This window comes from Myxine glutinosa, chromosome 2 (assembly GCF_964187855.1).
Source record: "Myxine glutinosa chromosome 2, kmMyxGlut1.1, whole genome shotgun sequence".
In the NCBI taxonomy this organism is placed as follows: Eukaryota; Metazoa; Chordata; class Myxini; order Myxiniformes; family Myxinidae; genus Myxine; species Myxine glutinosa.
In genome coordinates, this window is record NC_136262.1 from 34302321 (window position 1) to 34322618 (window position 20298).

Consider the following 20298-nt stretch of genomic DNA (forward strand, 5'->3'; position numbering starts at 1 on the left):
GAAATATGTTGGAGATGCTGCTAAGTGCAGAAAATATGTATGTTGGAGAATCTATTGGAATACATTAACAACCTGCACTCAAATATTGGTCATTAACCAGTGTGGCAGCTACATTCAAGTGTAAGGTGTCCACAGAGGGAGCTGCAGATGGAGGCGATGTTGAGTTGGATCTTGGAGACGGCGTGAAGCTGGAAGGTGTGAAAACATTTTGTTACCTAGGAGACATGCCGAATGGAGAAGGTGGATCAGACTCGGCAACGGTTGCTCGAGTGAGATGTGCATGGAAGAAGTTTCGGGAACTGAGTGGCGTGCTGACGAGGAGGGGAGTGTCGTTGAAGCTGAAGGGAAAGGTGTATGCTGCATGTGTGAGAAGTGTTATGATTTATGGGAGCGAGACATGGGTAATGAACGTAGAGCAGCAACGAAGGCTGGAAAGGGTGAAAATGCGAATGGTTCGGAGGATGTGTGGAGTATCGTTGAGAGAGAGAAAGACAAATGATGAATTGCGAAAGATGATTGGAATAGAGCCTGTGATGGATGCTGTGAAGAGAAACAGTTTGAGATGGTTTGGTCATATGTTGAGGAAGGATGAAAGTGACTGGTTGAGAACAATGATGGAAATGAATGTAGAAGGAAGTAGAGGACGGGGAAGACCGAGAAAGACTTGGCTAAAGATGGTCGATGAAGAAATTCGGGCAAGGGGGTTTACAAGGGGAGATGCAGAAAATAGGGCAAAATGGAGAAGATTGTCATGGGGACCCGCAAGGCTAACCCCCGCTCTTGCAGGGAAAATGGCCTTAAAATGCCTGTTGTTGTTGTTGTTGTACTCAAATATTGGTTTTATCCAAACCTTGCATGCTTTAACTGTTGCAACTGGATGCAGGATTATGGAATAAGCCTGTTTATAATAAGCCAGTATTCAGTTTAAAAAAAAATTAATGTTTGTTTATTAAATACCATCTTCGTTTTTGTTTTCTTTGTTTCTTTCAAGGTCGAGTATGGTAAAGAGGAAGTCCTTTTCCACATATTGTCCTCTTTCAAACTTCCAGCCATTGTCTCCACCTACCATGGAGAAGTACCTTGGTGAGAGTCTGCCTACTCTGAATGTTCAGCTTCAAGGTGGGATGTCTGGAGGGATGATGAAGAATATGGCCTCCCCAAAGCCCCATGACAGTTTTGCCACTTGTGCCAAGGAAAGCCCATTGCGCAGTAAAGACGATTCTGCCTTTGAAAGCACGAATGACGACTGTAAATCGATCCCGAGTTTGTCGCACAGTGATGTGTCGGTTAATCAAAGTGGTGAAGCGAAAAGAAGCTTTTGGACAATACCCCTTGAGGACCCTGTGTACCTAAGACCACTGCCGAATGCAAATTTGACACATGAGACCAGCTGCTGCTCAAAAACGGCCACCGATTCTTTGGAACAAGGACAATGGCGAAGAAGTTTGATTTTCAATGAGTCATCCTATTCAGATGGTGACATGGAACTGGTATTTGCTCCAGAGATGACGAGCAGTGGGAAGCGCACTGGTGGTTCATGGGATAAAACATTGGAGGCACGTCGGAGACTATATGCCCAGGGACGGACTTCAACCTTAGAAGACTTGCTGGGAAAAAAGGGCAATGAACTTGAGCATTTTGATGACCATGATGCCGTATTCCATAATTCAGGTTGTGATTCGGGAATTGGAACCTTGCAAAAATCTTCCATAGTGGTGGATGACAAAGAGGATTCAGGAGTAACATCTTCAAATGAAGTTCGTCATGAGGAGACCCCATCCCGAATCAACCAGTGGCTGAGAGAGGGACCTGAGACACCCACAGTGAAGTGGTCAGCATTCACTACGCCAACATCAACCACCTCATCCTCAGTAATGGCGCATGACATCCAGCTGGATCTGGGTATCGTTGTTGGAAGTTGCAGCCCTTGGGATAAGGCAACAGAAAACGTGCGGGATAGTCCCAGTTGTGTGTTTGAAAGCCTGACATCGGATGGAAGCTTTTCAGAGGTGAGCGGTTTGTATATCAAGAGTTACTTTTTATTGTGAAGTTTGCAGAGAGTGATTGTATTAACCTACATATATCAAAGCAAAACAATAGAAAATGGAATTTCTCCCTTGTACACTACCGTTTATTATTTTTTTTCTTTTTGGATGGAGGAGTTTAACAGTCTTATCCCACAGTCGGACTCTGGCTGTGAGGCAGAAGTTCTGGTTCAGACCCAAGACTTAGCACAAAGATGCATTTCAAATATTCGCCGACATCGTTTATCCACCATCTCTGAGCGGAGCTCCCAATCAGAAGAAGAAGACAACGCGAAATGCAGGCACAAAACCAGTCTGGTCCATTGGCGTGCTCCCTCTATCTCCGACACGTTGGCTGAGGAAGGTTGGCTGATTTCTTTTTTTTAAATCGATCTGCAGATTTATTTATTTTTGAAGTGCAGTTCTTTTTACGCTATTAATGTTTTTTATCATTATTATTTTTTAATTGCAGCAGTCTCAGAGAACTCTATGCAAGATGAATTACCCACCAGTGTACCTCATTCAAAGTGCACTGCACACAACGCTGTTGTGGAAACTGACTCTTGGTCGACCCCGCAGCGATCTGTGGCTCACCACACACCAATCATGGAGGGAGAGAGGGCTAACCTCGTGCCAGGTCTTTGTCTTGCTCAGGCTCTTGCGGAGAGGTTTCACAAAGAGTTGAGCAAGGAAGGTGTCAAAACGTCTTCCGCATCCAGGTAAGAGCCAGAATAATTTTTCATCATGTTTGTCATATTGAGCTCCAGTATGTAAAATAAGCTACATAATGAATATTAGCACTGGCTCATAGCATATTTGAATAGGCCATCGAGGGACCTCAAGAAAAGACGACATTTGCATTTAGTGCAATGTGATTTTTATTGATTTATTTTATTTTACTTTTAGTGCTAATTCATAATAACCACAGTTTTAAAGACTACCAAAGATTTAAATGTGCACTCACAATTCTCAGATCAATTAGCGTTTATATATTCTGTCCTTTCCTGGCATCGTATGAGCTTTGCTGCATGCTATGGAGAATACGGGGCCTTCAGAAAGTATTCTCACCCATTGACTTTTTCCCCATTTTGTTGTGTAACAGCTTGAATTTAAAATGGATTAGATTGAGATTTTTTTTGTCACTCATCTACACATAATACCCCATGATGTCAAAGTGGAAATTTTTATACACATTTTTACAAATTGATGAAAAATGAAAAGGTGAAATGTCATGAGTCAATAAGTATTCAATCCCTTTGCGATGACACTCCAAACTGAGTTCAGGTGCATCCAATTTCCTCTGACCATCCTTGAGGTGTCTCTACAACTTGATTGGAGTCTACCTGTGGCCAATTCAATTGATTGGACATGATTTAGAAAGCAGCACACCTTTCTATATAAGGTCCCTCAGTGGACAATGCATGTCAGCAGAAACTCAACCATGAAGTTCAAGGAACTGTCCATATAACTCTGAGATAGAATTGTGAGGAGACATAGATCTGGGGAAAGGTATAAAATAATTTCTAGAGTGCTGAAAGTTCCCAAGAGCACAGTGAGCTCCATCATAAGGAAATGGAAATAATATCTAACTACCCAGAGTCTTCCGTCCGACCGTCCTGACCATCAGAGCTGTCCGATCACCAGAGCTGACCGTCCGACCAAACTGAGCAACCGGGCAAGAAGGACCTTGGTCAGGGAGGTGACCAATAACCCAATGACCTCTGACAGAACTACAGAGTTCCTTGACTGAGATGGGAGAATCTGCCAGAAGGACAACAGTCTCTGCAGCACTTCACATATGTAGGCTTTATGGGAGAGTGGCCAGACAGAAGCCACTCATGAGAAAAATGCACATGATAGCATACCTGGATTTTGCAAAAAGACATATGAAAGACTCAGAGCATGAGGCAAAATATTCTGTGGTCTGATAAGACGAAAATTGAGCTCTATGGCCTGAACGCAAAGTGCTACGTATGGCGGAAACTGAGTACAGCTCATCGCCCATCTAACACCCTCACTACGATGAAGCATGGTGGTGGCAGCAACATGCTATGGGGATGCTTTTTAGCGGCAGGGACTGGGAGACTTGTAAGGATAGAGGGAACAATTAATGTATATTTAATGATCTTGCAGGTTCAAAGCTGGATATCTAGAGGTTGTGTGTTGCAAGAATGTTTATGGTATTTTGAGCCGTTCTCCCTTCATGTCATTCCCCCATTGTTTGCAGTGAGAAGCACACACGGATGGCAATGCGAAGGGCACAGGAGTGTATCATGTCAGACATGTCAGGCAGTCCTGCTTTACAGTTCCTCATCGGCAAGAAGATGGGACTTATCCATTTCGACGTGCTTTCTGAGCTGCATCGCCGTGACCTTTGGCACATAGTAAATTGTATCATTGAGTCCATGGACCTGCCTGATGTACTCAGGTGAGTGTTGTGCTACTAGTTGCACCACTTTTCCTATTTTTATTTTTGTTAATGTTTTTGTACGTTTGATCGCAGCACAAGGCTGTAGGGTAGCATATTTAGCTGATGGTGCGGTTGTGCCGCTGATGCAATACCCTCTGCTGGTTAAGGCAGGAATTTGTAATTTATTTGTTGTGCCGGCGATAGCTCGCCTACTCTTCACGAATGACAGTGGGACATTGATGAATGACCCTGCCTGATTGTTTATAGCTCGGTCAGGATTCAAATCCAGGCTGGACAGCTTGGAGGCGAATGTGCATACCTTAGGCCATCCTGCCAGCTCTCTTAATAATATGAGGCTCGTGTATGTATGTATATATATGTATGTATATATATATATATATATATATATATATATATATATATATATATATATATATATATATATATATATATATATATATATATTATATATATATATATATATATATATATATATATTTATATATATATATATTTATATATATATATATATATTTATATATATATATATATATATATATATTTATATATACAGTGGTACCTCGGCTTACGAGTGCCCCAACGTACGAGTTTTTCGGGATACGAGCCGTCGCTCGGGCGGTTTGTTGCTTTGGGATACGAGCCGAGATCCGATGTACGAGCTCAAAAAATTTATTTTTTTGAATTTTCCGGTTGTGGCTTCCGGTTCCGGTCACGCGGTTATCTTGCCGTGAAAGCATCTCTGCTTGGATATAAAACACGCAATCGTCGAAATACATGAGCGAGGAATCTCCTTGCTCCAGCCGGTGACGTCATCGGCGGGGATCCCCGCCTCCAGAGTGGCTGGTCACGTGACCGCCAAAGCGTGTCGCGCGTGCGGGTATAATGAGCTACACCTGTGGATCACGTGACCACGGAAGCACGCCTCGCTTGAGGTATAAAAAACCAGGTGAGCTAACAATGCAGCAATGAAGGAATTCGGCCAAGGCACCGGCACACAACGACCTACCTACATCGAAAGACTCAATGCCAATGGTGACAGAAGCCAAGACGGCCGGCTTAAACACCGCCGAAAGACCACGGTGTACCAACTTACGATGCAGAACATCTTGCACTTAATATGATGACAACAGGTGCCATCCTCTGACGTACCATTACAGGTACAGGTACAGTACACGTGAGCACAGAGCAAAAGTTCACTGAAACCGAGATTAAGAAAAAAGAAAAAACACCTCGTGGTCCGTGCTCGATATCCGAGTTTCAATCTTTTCAAACACATGATGCTCTCGGTCACGGTATCTCCTGCGAGCTGCTTCTCCTTCAACCACACAAACAACAACTTCTCCATATCTTCATGGATAGAGGTCCGGAGCTTTGAAATAATCGTAACGCCCTTGGCTGGCGTTATAGCCTTTATGGACTCCTTCTGCTTCAAAATCGTACATATCGTAGAAGGAGTACGATCGTACTGCCTCGCCAAGTCGACAACACGCACACCTCACCTGGCATGCTCTTCTCCTCTGCTTAATAAAACCAGTTTATTTCTTTACATTCTCTTGTATTATGTACAGTATATACGAGGTCGTGCTTGTTTATACATTATTTGTTATTTATAAAGTACATTTTTGTTATTTAAAAGCACCTAACAAAAAAAATTGGTGTTTTTTTTTTGAGGGTGGAACGGATTAATAGCATTTCAATGCATTTGAATGGGAAAATTTGCTTTGACTTACGAGCGATTTGGCTTACGAGCTCCGTCACGGAACGGATTAAACTCGTAAGCCGAGGTACCACTGTATATATATATATATACATACACATATATACATACACATACACGTATGCAATGTATTTGTGTGTGCACTTGTTGGAAAAGGGCATTCAGGGCCGTTGTTGTTTTTACATAAATTGAAGAAAATAAATAGACAATGGACAAATCAACAATAGTATAACGGGATTTTGACCTGGATTCCCAGCATCATGGTGACTTGTGTGCTCAGCAGGAAATGCGAAACATGCTAACCTTGGGCATTACATTAAAGGACGTTAAATTTCTGCCCAACACTACAAAAGATTGAGACCCCCTATACTCTGGATTCACTAATTTCCTGGTGTTGTGAAATTGGTCGGAATCACGATTGATCTGATATGAAAATCAAAATAAACAAGAAAGAGCAATCGGAGATTGCAGACCCTCATCAGGATGTGTTTCTCGTTGTTTTTAAGAGTTTTGTATTAAAACAAATATAGCGGCCGAACCACGTGACCGATGTCATCATTTTTTTCTCTCTACTAATTTATCCCCAGATGACTCAAGAAATTTTATCTTGATCGAATGCCGTTTTGTACTTGTCGAATTATGACGTCATAATGGAGGCACCTATGACATCATCATTAACATTTGTTATTCCCTGTGGAGAGTTCTTTACAAAGAGCCATGGCTCAATTTTTTTTTCTATGCAGCGCTTTTGGAGATATTGAGGTGCAAAGTTTTTCGCATTTTCCAAGATGGCGTCCTGTGACATCATAATTATCATTAAAAACTTCTACAGGAGGAGGTGCATCTATGGTGAAAATTTCGTCAATCGGACCAAGGGTTGCAGAGAAAATCATATTTATTCTGTTCAGACAGACAAATAAATGAAAAATCGGTCAGAGACCGAGGACTTTCCGGAATTTACTTTTTTATTGGCCATTTAGGACAAACATGGCGGCCGAACCACATGACCGATGACGTCATCATTAACATATTTTATTCCCCATGGAGAGTTCTTTACAATGAGCCATGTCTCAATTTTATCTATTCAGCACTTTCGGAGATATGGAGGTGCAAAGTTTTTCAGTTTTTCCAAGATGGCGGCCGAACCACGTGACTGACGTTATCATTAGCCTATTTTATTCCCCATGGAGAGTTCTTTACAATGAGCCATGTCTCAATTTTTTTCTATTCAGCACTTTCGGAGATATGGAGGTGCAAAGCTATTCGGTTTTTCCAAGATGGCCGCCAAACCACGTGACCGATGACGTCATAAATTGGGCACAGTCCATTCCAGGGCAAGACAAATACGTGTGCAAAGTTTGGCAATTCTACGTGCAACGGTGTAGACGTAGTGCTGCAAACAGACAGACAGATGAAAAATCGGTCAGAGACCGAGGACTTGCCGGAATTTACTTTTTTATCGGCTATTTCGGACAAATATGGCGGCCGAACCACGTGACCTATGACGTCATCATTAACATATTTTATTCCCCATGGAGAGTTCTTTACAATGAGGCATGTCTCAACTTTTTCTATTCAGCACTTCCGGAGATATGGAGGTGCTAGGTTTTTCGGTTTTTCCAAGATGGCGGCCGAACCACGTGACCTATGACGTCATCATTAACATATTTTAATCCCCACGGAGAGTTCTTTACAATGAGCCATGTCTCAATTTTTGCTATTGAGCCCTTTCGGAGATATGGAGGTGCAACGTTTTTCGGTTTTTCCAAGATGGCGGCCGAACCACGTGACTGATGACGTCATCATTAACATATTTTATTCCCCATGGAGAGTTCTTTACAATGAGCCATGTCTCAATTTTGTCTATTCAGCACTTTCGGAGATATGGAGGTGCAAAGTTTTTCGGTTTTTCCAAGATGGCGGCCAAACCATGTGACCGATGACGTCATCATTTGGGCACAATATATTAGAGGGCAAGTCAAATACGTGTGCAAAGTTTGGCGATTCTACGTGCAACGGTGTAGACGTAGTGCTGCAAACAGACAAACGGACAAACATGAAAAATCGGTCAGAGACCGAGGACTTGCCGGAATGTACTTTTTTATCGGCCATTTAGGACAAATATGGCGGCCGAACCACGTGACCGATGACGTCATCATTAACATATTTTATTCCCCATGGAGAGTCTTTACAATGAGCCATGTCTCAATTTTTTCTATTCAGGACTTTTGGAGATGTGGAGGTGCAAAGTTTTTCTGTTTTTCCAAGATGGCGGCCGAACCACGTGACGTATGACGTCATCATTAACATATTTTATTCCCCTTGGAGAGTTCTTTACAATGTGCCATGTCTCAATTTTTTCTATTCAACACTTCCGGAGATATAGTCAGGTTCACTATGTAATTTAGTTGGAATTTTTGGGGGATTTGGAAAACTATATATTTTTGGAAACTATATTGTATAGTCAGTCAGAAAACCAATGTTGCTATTTGCACAGACTCCTGTATGGCGGCCATCTTGGATTTTCAAAATTGCTGCCGTAGAACTAATTTTTCTCAATATCTCAGCTTCTAAATAACATAGAGCTTTGATTCTAACGGCTAAACATACATTTTCAAGGGCCCCGAATCCAATGGTAACAAGTTCGATAAGCTAGACATGACCATAGAGCTCCTATGTGGCGGCCATCTTGGATTTTTCAAACTGGCTGCCGTAAACTTGATGTTTCTCAATATCTCAGCTTCTAAACAACATAAAGCTTTGATTCTAACGGCTAAACATACATTTTCAAGGGCCCCGAATCCAATGGTAAGTTCGATAAGCTAGACATGACCATAGAGCTCCTATGTGGCGGCCATCTTGGATTTTTCAAACTGGCCGCCGTAAAACTGATGTAACTCACCTTCTAAAGAGCACAGAGCTTTGATTCATCATTGAGTAAAGTCATCATCATCGCTTTCGTTCATCACATCTTGAGAGTCCTCATCATTTTGGCACTGGATGTCACACTGACAAAGGTCTGTACAAGCCAAGTTGTTTGTTCTGCAGGAACATCTAGATGAAGAACAGTCTGTTTTGCACTGACATCTAACCATTTGAATGATGGCCTTTGGGGCTGGAGGCTCCTCAGTTGTGGTTGGTTTCACTTGTCCATCCGTGTCTTTGTAAAAGCCGTTTTGCAGGGGATTCAGCTGAGGATCCTGTTGAGCAATGCTTGCCTGACCCCACACTCTGGCTTGGATATGGACTCTAAGGATGTGCTGCTCGAGAGCTCCAAGAGTAGGAGGAAGCCTGTCACTTTCTGCCATGTGTTTGCAAAAGAGATACCATCGTAGTTCGGGGATGCTGTCGATGTGGATGCCATTTGGAGAGTAAGCAGCGCATACAAAGTTAGCTAGTGTGGACAACATGTCCTCCGTCACTTCAGTTGCATCTGAAAGCATTCGCACGGTGTCTATGACATCTTCACTTGCTTTGAGGTAGACATGCAGCCAGGTTGCTTTGCCTATTCGAGAGAACCTCCCAGTGTTGTCTGCCCCTGTGAAAGCATGAAAGGCTGGCAACGCCTTTGCTCTTTCGACCCCTAGAGCTGTCCACAGTGGCTCTATTTGAAGTATTCCAGAGGCCATGGAAATGGATGTATTCCTCAGCAGTAGGTCATAGTTTGCTATGACTAGTACCAGGACATCTGTGTCGGGAGAGAAGAACACCAACTGTGCATCATGTGGGTTTCGCTGGGATGCCAGCACGGCCTGGTGGATCAACAGGGTGTCAGCTTCTTCATGGTTGTTGTCCTCGAAGAGCAGGTCACTGTTGCTCCTAGTACGCCCTGAAGCGGACGTGATGATCAACTTGGATGAGTGACTGTTGTATTCTAGAGTTTTCGCTGCCAGATAGTCAGTCAGATCAGCCTTTGTTTTGTCATGAGAAAGGAATCTGCTCATTGGGATGTGTTTGATGTTGGTGTCATCTCTGACTTGATACTGTACTGCATCCTTTCCTTGCCTTCTTTTAGCCCTGGTAGCACTCTTCAGAGAATCGTTTTTGTACGTGTCAAAGACCAGTATGATCTCATCACAATCTTTTGTTAGAGACATGAGTCTGTCATTGAAGCATTCACCCAGATCGTTGACTTTCACTACAGTGGCTGGTTTCTTTGTCAGCTTATGCACAAGTACCATCCCATCCACCAGTGCAATCTTCCGACTTGTAGTTTACTAGATGTGGATGCCATAGTTCTTGTGTCCATTGGATCTTCTTGTAGAACACTTGCAGCTGGTGTCTGCTGCTGATCTTCGGGGTGAATTTCTGCTCTTGCTAACTTGTCGAGGAGATGAATTAACTTCGACTTGTCAGTGCATGGAAGAATTGTCCCATCTGGAGCGAACAGTGCTCTTGGTGTCACAGTGAACTCGTAATTTCCGATGGCATATTTCTGGTTGACGTCTCTGTTTGACTTGGCAAGGACCATGAGCCTTCCGTACAGTTCCTTAGTCTCCTTCAGATCCACAGTCCTGTCTCTGAGTTTCACTGTGGTTCTCTTGTTCCCAGACGTGAACATCTTGTTGTTCTCCTTCTTGACTGGTGCCCAGAGGCTAACATCTCCATTGATACGCTCCGACACGTAGGCTTCATACAACTTCTGACCAGTGACATCAATGTTCAAGATCTGTGGTACATACTCGTCTGGGATGTAAGCATTCGTTATCACATTGTGCAGCTTGTCACCTTCAGTGTCAAATGGATTCCTGTGACTCAGTATCGCAGCCTTGATCTTGTTGATTGCTTCATGCTCCCTCTTGACTGCACTTGGACCAAGGTCATGATGTTCTGTGATCTTGTCACCTTCCAGGCCAAACTGACTCTTGAAGTCTTTTGACAGGCGTGATAATTCTGGTGTAACCATGAAGAATCTCTGTCTAGCATTGGCATTGTTAGAGATGCCAATCAGTCCAGAGTGAATCTTCATCAGCTTGTTCAGATGTTCACATGCATGATCTGGATACCGGTGGGGTATTAAAAACTAATTATTTTCCTCAGCTGTACCCTGGGGATCAAACTTATTACTTTCGTAGCTTGTCCACCCGTAAACAGATTTTATGTTCTCATGAACATTAGGAGTATCTGTGTGTTATTTGGCAGTATGCCACAAAGGCCCACAAAGGGCAAAACACTCGCAGTAGAATAGTATTTCTCATTACAGTCAACACAGTCAGGTTCAGCATGTCCACATTTTAGATTTCGTTTGATTGTTTTTGGGATTTAGAAAAATCAAAGCTCCGTCTTATTTAGAAGATGAGATCCTGAGAAACATCAATTTTACGGCGGCCAGTTTGAAAAATCCAAGATGGCCGCCACATAGGAGCTCTATGGTCATGTCTAGCTTATCGAACTTGTTACCATTGGATTCGGGGCCCTTGAAAATGTATGTTTAGCCGTTAGAATCAAAGCTTTATGTTGTTTAGAAGCTGAGATATTGAGAAACATCAACTTTACGGCGGCCAGTTTGAAAAATCCAAGATGGCCGCCACATAGGAGCTCTATGGTCATGTCTAGCTTATCGAACTTGTTACCATTGGATTCGGGGCCCTTGAAAATGTATGTTTAGCCGTTAGAATCAAAGCTCTATGTTATTTAGAAGCTGAGATATTGAGAAAAATTGGTTCTACGGCGGCAATTTTGAAAATCCAAGATGGCCGCCATACAGGAGTCTGTGCAAATAGCAACATTGGTTTTCTGACTGACTATACAATATAGTTTCCAAAAATATATAGTTTTCCAAATCCCCCAAAAAATCCAACGAAACTTTAAATCTGGACATACTGAACCTGACTAATATGGAGGTGCAAAGTTTTTCGGTTTTTCCAAGATGGCGGCCAAATCACGTGACCGATGACGTCATCATTTGGGCACAGTATATTAGAGGGCAAGACAAATACGTGTGCAAAGTTTGGCGATTCTACATGCATCTGTGTAGACGTAGTGCTGCAAACACACAAACAAACGAACAGATCAACATACTTGCTGGAATCTTTTCCGGAATCTTTTCCGGCAAGTAACAAACGAACAGATCAACATACTTGCCGGAATCTTTTCCGGAATCTTTTCCGGCAAGTAACAAACGAACAGATCAACATACTTGCCGGAATCTTTTCCGGAATCTTTTCCAGCAAGTAACAAACGAACAGATCAACATACTTGCCGGAATCTTTTCCGGAATCTTTTCCGGCAAGTAACAAACGAACAGATCAACATACTTGCCGGAATCTTTTCCGGCAAGTAACAAACGGACAGATCAACATACTTGCCGGAATCTTTTCCGGCAAGTAACAAACGAACAGATCAACATACTTGCCGGAATCTTTTCCGGAATCTTTTCCGGCAAGTAACAAACGAACAGATCAACATACTTGCCGGAATCTTTTCCGGAATCTTTTCCGGCAAGTAACAAACGAACAGATCAACATACTTGCCGGAATCTTTTCCGGAATCTTTTCCGGCAAGTAACAAACGAACAGATCAACATACTTGCCGGAATCTTTTCCGGAATCTTTTCCGGCAAGTAACAAACGGACTCAAATGCAATGCCCTCTCCTCTGGCGAGGATAATAATTTGAGGTGAGAGTAAGTTACACCTGTGATGGTGCAAAGTTGGAACCCTCCGATATTGTCCGGTTTTGCTGCTGGGAAACACTTTTAAATGAAAGGAAAAAATGTAAATTGCACTTGGACATGGAATCACGTGCTCTTCGGCCAGTTTTATTCACAGACAATTGTGTGACAAGAGGTTGTTCTGGCTTGATTTGCACCATTATTGATTCACTCTGCAATGATCTTTACAACTAACTGACCTTTGTGTATTTTTAATGTTTGCTGAGGTTTTTATTGTGTAATCTCACATAGTAGAGCACCAGAGTAAAACTACCTGTCTGGATGGAACATATTTATTATGTACTAGCAGATACCACCCGTCGCTTCGCTGACAGGAATACGGAGTGGGAAGGGTGGGGAGGGGGTGAGGAGAGGAGAGGAGGATAGGGGAGCAGACCCCTGACTATCTCTTCTCCTTCTCCCTCCTTTTGCTTTAAATATTTCCCTATTGATTCTTGTCTTGTCTTTTTGATTCTTGTCTTATATATATGCCGTATATCGCTGCTGTTTGTTTTCTTGATTCTTGTCTTTTTGCAATTGTTGTTTTCATGTATTGTTATGCATTATGTTTTCCACTCTGTCAAAGCGCCTTTGGGCTTCTGGAAAAGCGCTATACAAAATAAATGAATTATTATTATTATATTATTATCGGATCGAATTGGAACAGATTATTATTATTATTATTATTATTATTATTTTTGTATACAAGATCGAGGCTTGTGGCAGAGCAAACATTAATCACAAAAAAAAAAAATCTGTCATATTAGACATATGATAAAGGGATCGGGAGACAAGATGGGGAGAGAGAGAGAAGTACAACAGTAGAGAACGGACATCGGGAGATCTGTGGGAGGGAGAGGGCTTGGGGTGAGGAGGCATGGGAAGGGGGGTGGGAGAGGTATAAAACACATGGACACTGCTAGGACTTCCAGGAAAGAAGTCGGTATTTCAAAAAAAAGTGGATTCTTTTTCTTTTTTAAATTTTAAAGATAAAAAAAATCTTTTTTTTGGATCACAAACATTCCCAGGAGTTACCCGAATCCACCGTAGTTGGAGTTATTGAAATCCTTTAATCCGTTCTCAAGTTATAACATGACAAACAGACGGACACTGCTCCTTTTATAATATAGATATATATTTATTTTGCACATATTGTATTGTATATGCACATGTTATGCATGCCATGTTGTACAGTGGTATGTTGTGTACACGTGTCTTGTGCGTGACGTATTACACCTTTTCTGCACTACACACACACACACACACACACACACACACACACACACACACACACACACGGATACATCGAGATCTGTGAGGGCTCCGTTCGACCTTCTGAAACCCGCATTTGGAGATAACAACCAACGACAGACACATATACACACACACTGACGCATTTTGTATCATTAGATGTCGATGTGTTTTTCCTTTTTTGGCTTTGGCATTTGATTTGGTCTTTGTTTTTCCTGCCATTCTCAGTGCCATGGATGTGAGTAAGATTTGGCGGAAGATTTTCATGCCATTTCTGCAATCCAAGCAATGGGAGCTGCTTGAATCCAAGGTGCTAAAGGTATGACTCTCAGGTTGAATCATATTATCGTTGAATTGAGAGTTGAGCATATTTAATGATTCTGGTTATATTATTTCCTCATTTTGACGCACCGTGTGTGTACGTACCTTCACCAGGAGAATAAGTCCCAGGAAAGCTGGGGTTATGCCGATCGGCGGTTAGCCCTGTCTTCCCTCCAACACGTGGGCACGGCCGGTCGATCGCCGTATCCTCTGCGCCCCTACAACCATGCCCTGTCCAGCCCCAGAACATCGGCCAAAGGGGGGGACAAGGCTTTGCCCAGAGACCGCGCGGCAAGATTTCATCAGGTTTGTCAGCAATTTTTTGTACACCGCACCTTTCCTATGCCATCTCCAGGCATTGCAAATCGTCATTGCTGGGCACCGAAGGGGGCTCGGCAGTGACGCACGCTGAAAGGGAGTACTCAGTTTTCACTCTGGTTGTTTGTTTTCTTTCTTGTTTGTTGTACACCGCTCCTTTCCTATGCCATCTCCAGGCATTGCAAATCGTCATTGCCGGGCACCGAAGGGGGCTCGGCAGTGACGCACGCTGAAAGAGAGTACTCAGTTTTCACTCTGGTTGTTTGTTTGTTGTACACCGCTCCTTTCCTCTGCCATCTCCAGGCATTGCAAATCGTCATTGCCGGGCACCAAAGGGGGCTCGGCAGTGACGCACGCTGAAAGAGAGTACTCAGTTTTCACTCTGGTTTCTTGTTTTCTTTCTTGTTTGTTTGTCCGGGCGATATCTCAGCCATCCTTTGAGCTAGGAAGCTGAAATTTCGGCACAATAGTGAGCAAGTCCTTTGTCAAAAAGGGTATTTTTTGTTTTTTGATTAATCAATTAATTGATGAGTTATTTAATTATTAGCGATTAATTAAGAACTTATTTAATTAATTAAATTTCATTTCTCTTCTGACCATTAACTCAGGCACCTTTTGAGTTAGGAAGCTGATATTTGGACATGCCAATGACCAGGTGATTTGGCTGCAAAGGCTATTTTTGATTTATTAATTAATCAATTAATCGATTAATTATTTTATTAATGACAATTTTTTTTATTTTTTTTTAAGTTACAGATTCTGATGAAATGGTGATGGTTTATGTGTTCTCTGACCGAATTGATTAATAATTTAAAAAAATTATGATTATTATTTATTTATTTTCATTATTAATTATTTATTTATCTTCTTTCTCATTTGGCCAATATCTCAGGCACCTTTTGAGCTCAGAAGCTAATATTTGGACATGAGTGACCAGGTGATGTGGCTATCAAGCATATTTTTGATTTAATCAATTAATTGCAATTAATTGCAAGCAATTAATTGCAAGCAATTAATCAATTAATCAATGTATCGATGAATTATTTAATTATTAGATTAGTTACTAAAAAAAATTTTTTCACCCCAGTTACAGATTCTGATGAAATGGTGGTGGTTTATGTGTTCTGTGACCGAATTGATTGATAATTTAATTTTTTAATGATTATTATTTATTTATTTTCATTATTAATCATTTATTTATTTTCTTTCTCATTTGGCCAATATCTCAGGCACCTTTTGAGCTGGGAAGCTAATATTTGGACATGACAGTGATCAAGTGATGTGGCTATCAAGGATATTTTTGATTAATTGATTAATCATTTAATCGATTCATTATTTATTGATTAATCGATGAATTACTTATTGATTAATCAATTAATTATTTAATTTTTTATTAATGACTTATTTGATTAAATTTCTAAAAGATACATCTTCGGATGAAGCACGAGTGGTTTTGTGATGGTATTAGCCAATTGATTAAGAAAATATTTTGTGATAATCTTTTATTGATTTTAATTATACAATTAATCAATCAATTAGTGTACACCTCTCCCAATGCAGCCTCTATGAGCTGCACTGCGGTATTGCCGGGCGCCAGAGGCACCCCGGCAATGCCGCGCTGTAGGATACTTAATTATTTGGCATGGGGCGGTGTACTTTGAATATATGTGTACTTGTTGTACACCGCTCCTTTCCTATGCCACCTCCAGGCATTGCAAATCGTCATTGCCGGGCACCGAAGGGGGCTCGGCAGTGACGCACGCTGAAAGAGAGTACTCAGTTTTCACTCTGGTTTCTTGTTTGTTTTCTTGTTTTCTTGGTTGTCCGGACGATATCTCAGCCATCCTTTGAGCTAGGAAGCTGAAATTTCGGCACAATAGTGAGCAAGTCCTTTGTCAAATACGGTATTTTTTGTTTTTTGAATAATCAATTAATTGAGGAGTTATTTAATTATTAGCGTTTAATTAAGTACTTATTTAATTAATTAAATTTCATTTATCTTCTGACCATTATTAACTCAGGCACCTTTTGAGTTAGGAAGCTGATATTTGGACATGCCAATGACCAGGTGATTTGGCTGCAAAGGATATTTTTGATTTATTAATTAATCAATTAATCGATTAATTATTTAATTATTCGATTAATGACAAAAAAATTTTTTTTTTTTAAGTTACAGATTCTGATGAAATAGTGGTAGTTTATGTGTTCTCTGACCAAATTGATTAATAATTTAATTTTTTTATGATTATTATTTATTTATTTTCATTATTAATCATTTATTTATTTTCTTTCTCATTTGGCCAATATCTCAGGCACCTTTTGAGCTGGGAAGCTAATATTTGGACATGAGTGACCAAGTGATGTGGCTATCAAGGATATTTTTGATTTATTGATTAATCATTTCATCTATTAAGTATTTATTGATTAATCGATTAATTATTTATTGAGTAATCAATTAATTATTTAATTTTTTATAAATGACTTATTTAATTAAATTTCTAAAAGATACATCTTCGGATGAAGCACTACTGGTTTAGTTATGCGATTAGCCAATTGATTATGAAAATATTTTGTGATAATCTTTTATTGATTTTAATTATACAATTAATCAATCAATTAGTGTACACCTCTCCCTCCCAATGCAGCCTCAATGAGCTGCACTGCGGTATTGCCGGGCGCCGGAGGCGCCCCGGCAATGCCGCGCTGCAGCATATTTAATTATTTGGCATGGGGCGGTGTACTTTGAATGTATCTGTACTTGTTGTACACCGCTCCTTTCCTATGCCATCTCCAGGCATTGCAAATCGTCATTGCCGGGCACCAAAGGGGGCTCGGCAGTGACGCACGCTGAAAGAGAGTACTCAGTTTTCACTCTGGTTTCTTTCTTGTTTTCTTTCTTTCTTGCTTTCTTGCTTTCTTGTTTGTTTGTCCGGACGATATCTCAGCCATCCTTTAAGCTAGGAAGCTGAAATTTCGGCACAATAGTGAGCAAGTCCTTTGTCAAAAACGTTATTTTTTGTTTTTTGATTAATCAATTAATTGATGAGTTATTTAATTATTAGCGATTAATTAAGTACTTATTTAATTAATTAAATTTCATTTCTCTTCTGACCATTAACTCAGGCACCTTTTGAGTTAGGAAGCTGATATTTGGACATGCCAATGACCAGGTGATTTGGCTGCAAAGGCTATTTTTGATTTATTAATTAATCGATTAATTATTTAATTATTTGATTAATGACAATTTTTATTTATTTATTTAAGTTACAGATTCTGATGAAATGGTGGTGGTTTATGTGTTCTCTGACCGAATTGATTAATAATTTAATTTTTTAATGATTATTATTTATTTATTTTCATTATTAATCATTTATTTATCTTCTTTCTCATTTGGCCAATATCTCAGGCACCTTTTGAGCTCAGAAGCTAATATTTGGACATGAGTGACCAGGTTATGTGGCTATCAAGGATATTTTTGATTTATTAATTAATCAATTAATCAATGTATCGATTAATTATTTAATTATTGGATTAATTACTAAAAAAAATTTTTTCCCCCCAGTTACAGATTCTGATGAAATGGTGGTGGTTTATGTGTTCTGTGACCGAATTGATTGATAATTTAATTTTTTAATGATTATTATTTATTTATCTTCATTATTAATCATTTATTTATTTTCTTTCTCATTTGGCCAATATCTCAGGCACCTTTTGAGCTGGGAAGCTAATATTTGGACATGACAGTGACCAAGTGATGTGGCTATCAAGGATATTTTTGATTAATTGATTAATCATTTCATCGATTCATTATTTATTGATTAATCGATGAATTACTTATTGATTAATCAATTAATTATTTAGTTTTTTATTAATGACTTATTTGATTAAATTTCTAAAAGATACATCTTCGGATGAAGCACGAGTGGTTTAGTTATGCTATTAGCCAATTGATTAAGAAAATAATTTGTGATAATCTTTTATTGATTTTAATTATACAATTAATCAATGAATTAGCGTACAACTCTCCCTCCCAAAGCAGCCTCTATGAGCTGCACTGCGGTATTGCCGGGCGCCGGAGGCGCCCCGGCAATGCCGCGCTGTAGGATATTTAATTATTTGGCAAGGGGCGGTGTACTTTGAATGTATGTGTACTTGTTTTTTGTTTTTTTAGACTTGTTGATGGTATGAATCACCAAGCTGCTTCATTCCAATATTCAGACTTACCTATATTATAGTTTATTGATTTTTTTTTTCCTTCTACTTCTTTTTCATATTCAACTTCTTCATATTCTTCTTCATCTTGTTCTTCTTCCTTGTTTTTTTCCATCCACTCAGTCCTATTGTTCACATCCAGTGCTCGTATTGTTTGGTGGTTTAAGGAAAGATCATGTCTGCTGTACTCTCTGAATGAATGAATGAATATGAATGATCGTTTTAAGACCATTTTCCCCGCTGGAGCGGGGGTTAGCCTTGCGGGCCCCATGACAATCATGGTTCCCTGTTTGAGGCAATGTTTTTATGGCCGGATGCCCTTCCTGACGCCAACCCTTGGTCACGCTCTTACGATGCGCAGGGATACGGTGTACCTATTCTAAATCGGGACTCAAGGACTTCGAGGAAAATATATACTAAATCGAGTGTACTAAATCGAGGACTTCAAGGAAAGAAGTCGGTATTTCAAAAAAGTGGATCTGGGGTGAAATTAACAGGGGTAGAAAAGATCAAGGTTTTGGATGGGGGAACATGAGAGATGGCAGTGAACAGCTGTTTTAAAGACCTGGAGGGAGGCATGGGATTGAAGCGAGTGAGGGAGTTTGTTCCAGAGGTGAGAGGAAAGAGGAATTAAAGAGTGAAGGTGAGCAGAGAGTCTTGTTTTTGGCAGTTTAACCATAAGAGGGTTGCTAGCAGATCTTGTGCGACCTGTAGGAATATTTGGGGTCAGAGCGCAGACAGAGCTGGGGGAGCTAGGCCGGAGAGGAGTCGGTAGAAGACAAAGTCCACCAACATGCCTGCGGTGAGGGAGTGAAAGGCCCTCAGAGTTAGCTTCATCGTGGGAGATTCCAATGATTCTGAAAGCTTTGGTTTCAACAGCGTGAAGCCGAGCTAGGTGTGAGGCAGGAGCCACCATCCCAGAGGAGAGAACAGTATTCTATTGAGCTGCGGATGTAAGCCTTGTATGTGGTGAGGAGCTCAGGTGTGTCAAGGAAGGACACGACGGAGGATGCCCAGTCAGCGACTGGCTTTGGAGGCCAGCTTGGAAATGTGGCTTTCCCAGGAAAGATCATGGCAGATGGTGAGACCCAAAAGCTTGAGTGACAGAACTTCTTCGAGAGGATTGTTCAGAAAGTAGATGGGAGGGTTGTCCAGTCGGTCTTTTTGGAGAGACATAGTAAGAGTCTTATATTTGTCAGGATTGAAAGACATGTTCCACTTGTTTGAGCAGTCTGTGATTTTGTCAAGTTCTGCAGAGAGTGAGGAGGCTGCAGACTGCCGATCTGAGGGATGAGGTATGGAGCGGCAGAGAGTGGAGTCATCAGCAAAGAGATAGAGAGGATTTTCCAGAGAGTCGGAGATGTCATTGATGA

At 40.9% G+C, this 20298-nt stretch overlaps 1 protein-coding gene and 1 long non-coding RNA gene across 2 annotated transcripts in view; both read left to right on the forward strand.

Annotated features, from left to right (window-relative positions):
• LOC137422652 (uncharacterized) overlaps positions 1-20298 on the forward strand; it is a 1758619-nt gene that overhangs the window by 1396261 nt on the left and 342060 nt on the right. The window lies entirely within an intron of this gene.
• LOC137421882 (uncharacterized) overlaps positions 1-20298 on the forward strand; it is a 32065-nt gene that overhangs the window by 3427 nt on the left and 8340 nt on the right. The window contains exons 2-7 of the mRNA XM_068108372.2: positions 992-2009; positions 2184-2388; positions 2497-2743; positions 4252-4452; positions 14303-14393; positions 14510-14701. Of these exons, the coding sequence (XP_067964473.2) occupies positions 999-2009; positions 2184-2388; positions 2497-2743; positions 4252-4452; positions 14303-14393; positions 14510-14701 (1947 nt within the window). The 5' untranslated portion in view covers positions 992-998. The remainder of the gene's footprint in view (positions 1-991; positions 2010-2183; positions 2389-2496; positions 2744-4251; positions 4453-14302; positions 14394-14509; positions 14702-20298) is intronic.